Source organism: Mycteria americana, chromosome 2 (genome assembly GCF_035582795.1).
Source record: "Mycteria americana isolate JAX WOST 10 ecotype Jacksonville Zoo and Gardens chromosome 2, USCA_MyAme_1.0, whole genome shotgun sequence".
In the NCBI taxonomy this organism is placed as follows: domain Eukaryota; kingdom Metazoa; phylum Chordata; class Aves; order Ciconiiformes; family Ciconiidae; genus Mycteria; species Mycteria americana.
This window is the reverse complement of record NC_134366.1, coordinates 82,277,940-82,288,711: the sequence shown is the minus strand read 5'-3', so window position 1 is coordinate 82,288,711 and position 10,772 is coordinate 82,277,940. Positions and strand designations below refer to the sequence as shown.

The 10,772-nt window shown below is 57.8% G+C and overlaps 1 protein-coding gene across 3 annotated transcripts; it reads right to left on the bottom strand.

Annotated features, from left to right (window-relative positions):
• Positions 1–6,236: 6,236 nt before the first annotated feature.
• Positions 6,237–10,418, bottom strand: FOXC1 (forkhead box C1). Of its 3 annotated transcripts, none has more exons than XM_075493941.1 (3): positions 10,204–10,418; positions 10,066–10,126; positions 6,237–9,510 (listed from the first exon to the last, which is right to left on the bottom strand). In XM_075493941.1, the coding sequence occupies exon 3, from the start codon at positions 9,496–9,498 to the stop codon at positions 7,957–7,959; it is 1,542 nt and encodes a 513-aa protein (XP_075350056.1). In that variant the 5' UTR covers positions 9,499–9,510; positions 10,066–10,126; positions 10,204–10,418; the 3' UTR covers positions 6,237–7,956. The 3 variants fall into 3 exon arrangements, with proteins under 3 accessions (XP_075350056.1, XP_075350057.1, XP_075350055.1); XM_075493942.1 differs by having other exon boundaries at positions 10,358–10,400; XM_075493940.1 differs by lacking the exons at positions 10,066–10,126; positions 10,204–10,418 and having other exon boundaries at positions 6,237–7,594; positions 7,794–9,724.
• Positions 10,419–10,772: the final 354 nt, after the last annotated feature.

The following is a 10,772-nucleotide window of genomic DNA, read 5'->3' as shown; positions in this document are numbered from 1 at the left end:
AACCCAGAAAGGAGCGCTGGAGCAGGCAGAGCTCCAACGTTTTGACGGGTGGAAGACAAACATCAACAGATACTTTGCAATTATTTGGTGATGGGGGCTAGGGGAGGCGGGCGGGGGAGAGGTCGGTTCGCAGCAGCAGACGCTAATTGCAACCTTTGCTTTGCTAATGAGCTCGCACCGGTTCATTCCGCGCTCCGTCCCCCCCTCCTCGCTCTATTCCCCCCCCCCCCCCCCCCGACGGAGCCCTTGAGGGGCGGGGAATGGCGTCGGGAGAAAGCCGTAATTTTTCTGCAATTCGTTATTCGGTTTTAAATCCCATCCCATCCTTGAGAGGCGAGGTTAGAAGCGCTGGCCGCGAGCACTTTCATAAATCCTCGCTAAGGGAAAACGGCGAGCAGCTTCTCGCTGGCAGAGGCGAGGCGTCTGAGCGCCCGGCTCCTGCCCGCAGCCCTCGCCCTGCGCCCCGTCGTGCAGCGCGGGCAGCCGGGCAGCCCCGTCCCGGGGCCGGGCAGGGCGGCGTGCCCTCCGCTTAGCTTGCAGCTGCAGACCCATTTCACACAGTCGGAGCGGGGAAATACATATCTATACACACACATACACAGAAAAAAAGAGTTCCAGTAGAAACTCGCATCAAAAAGGCAGTGCGAATGTATTTATACTGAGCAATCTTGCAAGTACCGACATTGTTTAAACAATTCTCTTCTGCTTTGGACGATATTATCAGTACTTTTACATTATCGTTCATTGGAAAACATTCTTCTTTTTCCTTATTTCAAATATTTATTTAAAAAAAAAATTAAACTCGGCCGCTTAAATGTTCTGGCAAGTAAAATTCCAGGAACGGTGGGGGGAAACGGCTACGGTGTTTCTTCTAAACCGAGCGCTTGCCTTCCGAGGGACGACGGCTGTATGATATGACCTGTTTATTCATCGATTCATATAATATATAAATATCCTGAACTCATGAGTGTAATAATTTGCGTTTTTTCTACGGGAGGAAATTCAGCTATTTTAAGAGTTAATGGTTCTAAATGTGTTGGTTTTCCTGCATTCTCCCCAGAGGTGATGGGGGCTGGAAAGGAGGGGGGATTCCAGTTTGGGGGTTGCATTGTTGTTGTTTTAATTCTGCTGAACGCAGCCTAAAGCAGCTGACCTGAATGTGGGGTAACACACTGCACAACCAAGCCCCCTGACACCTAAAGGTCAGGTGAAAGTCTCCAGCAGGTAAGTCGCGGGCCGGCTGCCTGCCCAGCTCACTGGCTCTCTGGCTCACAAATTGTTCCCTTCTGCCCACCCAAGTCGTTTCAAGCTGTGTTTATTTAGGGGGCAAAAAAATTGCCGACCACCCAATTCCCATTCAGCCAGAGGACTCGCATGCTCTCACCGGTAGCCCGGGCCGCCTTCCTCCCCCATCCCAGTACTTTTTCATAGCTATTATTTTGCGGCACATGCATACCAAGCAAGGCGCAAGTTACGGGCCTAAAAGGTGGCGGAGGTGCGTGCAACAGACGCGTTTTCTTGGGGGGTGAGGGAGAAATCCCCCCCAAACACCCTGCCGGCTCAATGGAGGGAGGACGTGTTTGCCGGCTGCCTTCCCGGCCCGCGCAGCGCAAAACGGCGGCGGGCTGGCAAAGCAGGCGAGGCCGGGTCAGGACGAAAACGAGCACCTCGGACCGCAGGGGCTTCCCTGAGGGGCTGTGCCGCTGCCGCCTCCTCCCTGCTCACCGCGGCCGCCCGACGGCCCCGCTCTGCCGCGCCCGGCCACCCTCCGACAGAGCTGGGCCGGCACCCACAGCCCCTCGGGTGACCAGCGAATACTACCTCCGCAGCCGCTTCCCAAATCTCTGGGTGCCAGCAGCGTTCCCACCAAACTAAACCCAAGGGGAGAGGGGTTGGTTGCAAGTGACACCGAGGCCCCCTGCTCCTGCCGGACCAGCCGGAGTGACCCTCGGAAGAGCTGGGGCTTGCTTCTCCGGCCCTCCAAGCGAGCCCCTTAGGACGCGTTCTTGCAAAACGAAGGCGCCCTGCTCTCTTCCCCTAAGCACCCGGCCGTTTGCTACCGCTGTCTGCACTGCCAGCCCCCGGGCTAGGACAAGGAGACCTGCCCGTTGCTCCAGGTGCTTGTGTAAAGTGGGTTTTTTTGGGGGGGGGGGGGGGGCGCAGCGTTGCTGCCAGGGGTCCCTGGTGCCCGCTGCGCTCCGCGGCGCCGGGGTGCGGGGCTGCAGCCCGGCCCCGCAGAGACTCCCCCGCGCAAGGAGCCGGCCCTCCCCCGCCGATGCGGCTATTGTTTCGTTCAATTAGGCTCCGCTTGATAAAAAACAATCGCTCGTTAACCCTCGCCCTCCTCCCTCCCGGCTGGTGTGTTGTGAATGGCGACATCGTCTCCCTTGACCCCCGTCTCCTTTTCTGTCTTTCTGTCCCCTGAAAAATGATTCCGCGAGCTCTGATTGAATTTTATTCCTTCCTGACCTGGCCCGTTTTTATTGCATGGACACCATCAATCTTGACCTAACGCGACGTTTGTTTATTACTTTGGAAAGAAGCGAATGGCTTTATGAGCCCCAGCGTAATTAAACCAGGAGGGCTACGTTCACCGCGGCACCGCACCACCTTTGGGGCGGATTCACAACATAGACAAGCTGCCGGGGAGGCGAGGCCGAAGGGGAACGGGGGAAAAAAAAAAAGGAAAAAAAAACCCACGCACCCCACACGGGAAGGGTAAGTGGGATCCTCCCAGCCCGTGAGCTTGTGTGCGAGATGTCGGCGGATCGAAACCCGTGCACGTCCCACGGGAGCACCGAGCAGCTCCCTCACGCCTCACTTGAGGCCCGCCAGGTCGACGCGGAGCACCTCTTGCGCAGCTTGCCGCGTAAACCTGTGCTCTCCCTCCGCGGCTGGCCGCGCCACCTGCGCCCCCGCGCAGCGACAGCTCGGCCTCGGGCACCCCAGCGGTGCCCACCTCATCCCCCTCCCGAAAAAACCCACCCACGCATCTTTAAAATGACGGAAGCGTTTAGCCAAGATGCCCGGCCCCAACACAGGGAACCGGGGAAAAAATGGACAGACCACACTGGTCAGTCCATTTTAAACTTAAATTACTTTACAAGCGAAATTAATTGAAAGCTAATGTTCAATTAGCGGTTGCTGTTGAAATGGGTGATTTCAGGAAGAGGAGGGGGGACCGTTTCTACGCGCCGCGCCGCTCCTCTGCCTGCCTCCGCGCAGCGCAGCCATGTGCGCGCTTCGGCGTTGCACGCTTTCACCTACGCAATCGAGACGGCGTAATGAAGACTGCGCATTGTGACCTCACGCTCATCTTCACGTGGGCGCTGAGAAGCGCTCAGCCCCCGACCGTGGGCGGCTGCTCCCTTCTGCGTGGCGGCACCACGCTGCCCCCCGCAAAACCCGCACCGGCCTTGGCGTGCACCGCTTGCCTCCCGCCCGCAACGCGCAAGCAAAGCCTCCGGAGCCGAGGGTGAAGCTTTAACCTCGCCCCGCTCCAGCAGCGTATTTTTGGGGAGGGGAGGGCAGAGGACAGCCTGCTGCCAGAGTACAGTCGGCTGGTCAATACGCTGCTACCCCAGGGTTAGTGACAGCACTACGCAGTTAAGCACGACTATGAAAATACCCCCGTGCTAACATCGAAGCGCCTTTCCCGAACTTTGTGGCTTTCAGGAAGGGCCCCAGATTATCGTAAAATGCCCGGTTGGAAACATTCCCTTAACGTCTCCATCCACAACACAGTCTCTCCACGTTCTCCCTCTGACCTGGCCTATGGAGGTAGGGAAGGGGTTTTAATCCATGTCCTCTCAACTATTTGCATGCAATTCTCTGCTATTTTTGGTTATGACCTTTGCAGAACATAACATGAACTGTCACTCGCTTTAAGAAGAAATTCCAAGGAGAAAACTTAGCAGGGAGAATATTCCTCTTCTCTACGCTTTCTTCAGTTTAAGTGACGGATGAGCAGATACAATTAAGAAAACACCAGAACCAGCTAAACGGTCCCTCAAATTAATTAAAAAGAAAAAAAGTGGTGTGGGTTTTTTTTTCCTAGACGACAAGCAAAGCAATAGTTTTGAAAAAAAAAAAAAAACAAACAAAATAGCTTGAGCTAAAAATACAACACAAAGCGCCGTGCTAACCTGGCACCTAATGGACCGCTCTGCAGGCAAGGCTGGGGCCAAGCAGCATGCGTCCCCGCTTGCTGTACACGCTGCCGCCAAAGACGCAGAGGCCTTACGGATGCACCTTTCAGCTGCCACCTGGGCGCACGTCCCATGCCCACCTCTGCGCAGGGTCGGACCGCATCTCTTTTGGCGTTCGGGGCTGGCCCAGTTCTGCTGGGAGACAATCACAGGTCAGAAGGGACACTTCGGGTTTGCCTCCTGCTCGCACAGGGAAGGACAAGAGGGACGAGGGCCCGTGCCCGGCGCTGGGCCCCGCTGCCCGCAGTTCGTGTCTTCCAGGCAGGAGCGCTGCCCGCAGGCGGACGCCCCGCTCCGCGCCCGCCCCGCGGCTCTGCCCCAGCCCGGGAAGGTTTCTAGCAAGCCCGCCGGGCCTTTCCCCCCCAGCAGCAGCGGCAGCAGCGGCGGCAGCAGCAACCTCTCACGCCGGAGGCCCCGGCCCGGCGGAGCGGCGCGGCCGGCCCACCTCCGCGCAGCACCGCGCTGGGACCCCGCGGCACCGGCCTGCGCGCCCGCCCGACTCACTGCCCAGCGCGGGGACCCTCTGCACCGCTAATGCTGTTTTCGTTGTGAATAACTTCTGTGCGGAGAGGGGGAGAAATAAAGGATGATAGTAATATTATTTTTTTTAACCCAAGCCGAAGCACGCGTGTGCGGCCAGCCGGCCCGTCGCACCGAGGAGCGGGAGGTGACCTCCGCCGCGACCACGCACGTCACTTCAGGAAAGGGATCCCCGCGGGGGCAGAGGATCCCGGCACGACCTACCTGGCGGCCGAGCCGGACGTTTCCCTTCGCCCCCTCCCTGGCTGCGAGCCGCCCCCCGGCCGGGCGAGCCCCCTCCACCCGCCCCTTTTGCAGCCAGGGCCGCGGCGAGCGCAAGTTGCGCGGCCTCCCCGCGGTGCCGGGGCCGCGGAGGGCAGCGGGCCGCCCCGGGGCGGCCGGGGCATTAGCAGTAATTATAGACGGCACTTGTTCAAGCTCCGCACAGCCCCCCAGCTCCCCCAGCCGAGCAGCACCACTGACAATGCAACGGGTGATTAAACAAGCCGAGCTAACAACCGCTTTCCCGCCTATGTATTTTCGCCACAAACACCCTACCGCTGGAGACGGCCGAGAAAACCCAAAACACAGGAAAGCCGGCGCCTGATCGCAACGAAAATAACAGGCCAATAGTACATGCAATCGCCTCTCTACCCTCTCCGTTCTTTAATTTTTTAGTTTTATTTTCAATACCGGGCGGGGGGAGGCGGGAACGGCGTTACCAATGCCGCCGCCTCGCTGGCAAACCCAGCTGCCGGGGGCAGAGGGAGCCGCCGCCGCCGGGGCTCCCCTTTCCAAGGAGGGGGAGCGAGGGAGGGAGGCGGCGAACGCCGCGCCGTGCCCCCGGCCCGGCAAGCCCGGTCACAAGGAGAGGGGAGGCGGGAGCCGCCAGCTCAGCTGCCCCCCGCTCGGTACCGGGACAGGGACGGTGGGGAGCAGAAGATGAGCCCGACCGGGAAGAGGTAACGTTTTATTTCCCTTTACTAGTGAAAAACGGGGAGCTGCGATTAAAACGTGCTCCCGGAGCGAAGGCGTTCAGCTTTCCTCGTCCTTCGCTTCAGCTCTACCATAACCGGACGACGGAGCGTTTGAGTTTCTCTCACCCAGCTTAGCAAACAAATAAATATAAATAAGGCCGGTAATCTCTTCAGAGGTACTAGCATGAAAAAGCAAAGACTATGCGATACTTAAATAAACGTATTTTAAGCCAACGTTATAACATCACACACACACACGCACGCACACCCGGTTCATTCGATCTGCTGAAGGCGTTTTCTGAATATTAACATTATTGCTTTGGAGGGGAAGCGCAGCTCAAAAGCGAGGTAATAAGGTTTAACTGTAAATACCTTTGTATTTATTTACAGTGTAACCTTTAACAATGCAACAGCAATTACTGCTAAGTGTTGCCTTTAGATAAGAGATACTGATAGGAAACTGTATTATCTTGAAAGCCAACTTTAGGCCTTAAATATCTGTAATCAAATGATCTTCTTCCCAAGTCTGACTGACAAGGCAGATTCTTTTAAGTTAATGAATTTATTGCATTTTGGTGGTTATTTACAAAGGGGGAAGGGGATCCCCATTGCCCGTAGGTTCTTAATTGCAAATTGTCCAGAAGGTGAGATTCTTGATCTGACAAGACATCAGTCTGTGCAGCACTCATCTGCTACCTTGGTAATATTTTTTTTTCCGATTTAAGGAAAAAGAAGGGAGGGAAGGAGACCCAAAAAAAAACCCCCAAAAAACCCAACCCACCAACTATATAAGAAAAATTCTCCCACACAAGCTCTTTCTAAAATAATTTCAGTCCGAGCGATTTAGGGCACTTCCAACATACCAGTAATGTCCCTAAAGGACAGGAGTAAAGCAGAGCTGTAAAGGTGTAAGGGTAGACGGTACAAGCACCCTTTAATGCAACTTCTTTTTTTTTTTCTGAAATAAAATAGTACTTAAAAAATATGTATTACAGAAGCGGCTTCACAGATGTGATTGCGCGCATTGCTATCAATTCTACGAAGCAGTGATTGACATGCTTACATTATATTTACGAATATACGTACTACAGAATATCTGGCATCTACTATACACGGTGGAGTTTAGTAACATATGCAATGCGTGTATGCAGCTATAAATAAATACGTAATCCTTCTTTAAATATAGATACATATGTAAATCCTATATATAAATACATTTGAAATACACACAGAGAGATCGATAGCTCGATATATACACAGTTACACAAGGGCAGGAATCTGGGGCATGTACTTCTACCTCGGAGTTATCGCTGAATATATCCTTACATAGGCATATTATTTAAAAAGCCCGAATGTTGTCATACTACTGTGTCTGGTCAAATGTTTCCAGGTCTTGCCCATTAATTGCTAAGAAAACGTGTTTGTTTATTTGCCAACTCAGAGCTGCCATGGGAAAGTATTTTTTTCCTAGCGGATAAGGCGAGCTGACTAAGTGGAACATATTGCAGAAGAGACTGAAAAAGGGATTTTTCGACCTGGCAGTTCCTAAATGGTCTTTGGAATTTGTGCGGAGGGGAACGAGCTGTTCCAGCGACAAAGTTAGTTATGAAATCCCTTTTCCCTCTCTTTCTCTCGCTCTCTAAATGAAAGTATTAAAATATACAGACGTGTGAAGGATCATTCCAACTGAATGGTAATTTATTAATAAACAAACAATGCAATACCTTCAGAATATTTTCAACAACAAAAAAAAAGGAAAATATTGATAGAATAAGATTAATACGGTTTCCCTTTTTATATATAGTGAAAAAATCAGCGTTTCAGTCAATTTTAACGTCACTTTTCAGGGCAGGGGGAAACACTTTCTGGCGTTTGGTCCGCAACATCCAACTACAAATTAAAAATAAATTACTATGTCGCAATTTACATTTTAAAACAAGTCCTTGTAAAAGAGGAAGGGTGGGGGGGAGAAGCTGGTACTCTACGCTGGACTTTTCGCCCCCTTTTAAGCGCGGGGCATGACAATACCTTAAGGGATGGGGAAGGGGCGGGGGGGAGTATTTCTCAAAGCAATTAAAAAAAAACTTACGTGTTATTGGAGTAACACTGTCCTTTAACAAACCAAGACATGCTTTGGGGCTGTCTCTGTACAAAAGCTTTTCGCGTGCGCCCGCTTCCCTCCGCGGGCGCGGCGGGGGCCGGCGGCGCGGTGCTGCGCGGTGTCCCCGCGGTCTCTCCGCGGCGGGGCGCGCTCAGAACTTGCCGCAGTCGTAGACGAAGGCCCCGGAGGTGCGGTAGAGCGGCTGGCTGCCGGGGAAGGCCATCTGACAGCTGCCGCCGCCCCCCGCCCCGCCGCCGCCGCCGCCGCCGCCCCCCGCCCCGCCGCCACCGCCGCCGCCGCCGCCCGGCGAGGCGCTGAGGCCCAGCCGCGGCGCCTCGAAGACCTCCCGCGGGGCGGCGGCGAAGCCCTGCTGCGGCCCCGCGTAGCCCGCCGCGCCCGCCAGCGGGCCCAGCTCCCCCGCCGCCGCCGCCGCTGCCGCCGCCGCCGCCGCCGCCTGGTTGAGGTACCAGGAGGCCAGGCGGCCCTGGTGCGGGTGCGGGTGCGGGTGGTGCCCCTCCTGGTGGCCGCCCGCCGCGCCGCCCAGCCCGCCGTGCCCCAGCGCCCCGCCGCCGCCGCCGCCGCCCCCCGCCCCGCCGCCGCCGCCGCCGCCGCCGCCCGTGGGCATGGCGTAGTCGGGCAGCGGGTCCTCGGCGGGGCTGGCGGCGGCGGCGGGCAGGTGGCCGGGGCGGTCGGCGCCGCCCGCCGCCGCGTAGAGGCTCATGGCCTGCATGTTGCAGTGGTAGGTGCCGGCGGCGGCGCCGGCGGCCGCCTGGCCGCAGGGCGAGCCGTAGACGGAGCTGTGGCCCGGCGAGTAGCCGCCGAGGGAGAGGGCGGGCGGGATGCCGGTGCGCGGGGCGGCGGCGGCGGGGGCCAGGAGGCCGGCGCCCAGCTCGGCGGCGGCCTGCGGCGAGCCCCGCAGCGAGGTCATGATGTTGTCCACGCTGAAGCCCGGGCCGTGGTGGTGGGGCGGCGGCGGGGGCGGCGGCGGGGGCGGCGGCGGCGGCTCGGGGGCCTCCAGGCTGAGGGAGCGGCTGGAGGGGAGGGTGCTGCGGGGGCTGCCGCCGCTGGAGAGGCTGCTGCTGCTGTCGGGGCTCTCGATCTTGGGCACGGCGCCCAGCGGCGGCGCGGCGCCGGGGGGGGACACGGCCTGCGGCGGCGAGGCCGTGCCGTTCTCCGTCTTGATGTCCTGGATGCGGACGGGCGGCGGCGGCGGCGCGGCGCTGCCCCCGGCGGGGCCGCCCTCGGGCTCGGCGGCGGCGGCGGCGGGCGGCGGCGGGCGCGGCGGGGCATGGTCCTTGAGGTGCAGGCGGTCCTTCTCCTCCTTGTCCTTGACGGCGTCCTTCTTCTTGAAGCGGCGGCGGCGGCGGAGGAAGCTGCCGTTCTCGAACATGTTGTAGGAGTCGGGGTCGAGGGTCCAGTAGCTGCCCTTGCCGGGCTTCTTGTCGTCGCGGGGCACCTTGACGAAGCACTCGTTGAGGGAGAGGTTGTGGCGGATGCTGTTCTGCCAGCCCTGCTTGTTGTCCCGGTAGAAAGGGAACCGCTCCATGATGAACTGGTAGATCCCGTTCAAGGTGATCTTCTTATCGGGCGCGTTCTGGATGGCCATGGTGATGAGGGCGATGTAGCTGTAGGGCGGCTTCACCATATCCTTGGGCTGCGGCGGCGGCGTGTAGGGCCCGTAGGCGCGGGCCATGCCGGCCGGGTACTGCTCGTGGGCCGGGTGGGAGTACATGCTCATCGGGGCCGGCATGGCCGTGTAGCCCCCGCCGGCCGCCGCCGCGGCGGCGCGGTAGTAGCTCTGCTCTCCGCCGAGGTACGGCACCACTCCCAGGGAGTTGGGACTGGACACGGAGTAGCGAGCCTGCATGTCCTCCCGTCAGCTTTCCCCCACCCTCCCCGCCGGACCAAACAGCGCGTCCCTTCCCCCTCCACCCCTCCGCCGCTCCGCGGACCGAGCTGGACCGGGCGGCCGGGCAACCCCCACCCCCCCACCCCCCCGGCGGAGCGCGGAAAAAGGGAGGAAGAATAACGACGGCAGCGCCGAAAGTCTCCTCTTCTTCGCCCAGGAAAGCCCACCGGCAAGCTCCCGCACTCCGCGCGGAGGGGGGGGAAAAAAAAAATCAAAAAAAGGGAAAAAAAGGAGGGGGGTGAAAAAGGGGAAAAAATGTTTCTAAAAAGAAAACGGAGGAGGAAAAAAAAACAGTAATCGCAGCGGAGAAAGCAACTTCCAAACGCAGAAAGAGTATTAAGAAAATAAAACCTTTGCAAAGAGGCTCCCACGCTCCCAGTTCCTTGTTCCACGGGGATCTGCAACAAGTTGTCTGCAAAGGAGGGACAAAAGTAGAGGGATGTGTTTTGTTGGCTTTTTTTAAGCGAGCAGAAGAAGAAAAAAATCCACCTTCCCGATCTCCCAGTGCAAAGTCTCCCTCTCTCTCTCCCTCTCGCTTTTTTTCAGTCTCTTTTTCAGTCGCAGGCTGCTTTGGGAAGCATCGGAAAAACTCCTGAACTTTTGAGCATCCGTCACCACGGCGAGAACTTTTTTACGCACTTACAGTTTTCTCCTTTTTTTTTTCCTCCCTCTCCTCTCTCCGGCTCCTTTTTTTTTTTCCTCTCTCTTTTTTTTTTTTTTTCTTTTCCTCCTTTTGCAGGCGGCCCAGCTCCGCCCCGCCGAGCCGGGGCGGCCAATGAGGGCCGGGAGACACCCGGGGCTCTGAATGAGGAGGGAAAAAAAAGGAGCGAGCGAGAAAAAAAAAAAAAAAAAGTAAAAAAGAGAGTAAAAAAGAAGGGGGGGGGGGAATCCCCGCAGCAGCCCTGGGAGCTGCCGCTCTCGGGGACCGGCCACACACGCTCGCCGGCACACGCGGGCGCCTGGAGCTCCGCGGAGCCCCGGGCTCGCGCGGGCCGCCGCGCACCCGCGGGCACCCTCCCCGCGCCCGCGCGTTTTGCGCGCCGGCCCGCGCGAGCCCT

Bases quoted from the DNA above. Each gene is read 5' to 3' on its own strand.
- FOXC1 (XM_075493940.1), bottom strand. From the start codon at position 9,672: ATGCAGGCTCGCTACTCCGTGTCCAGTCCCAACTCCCTGGGAGTGGTG.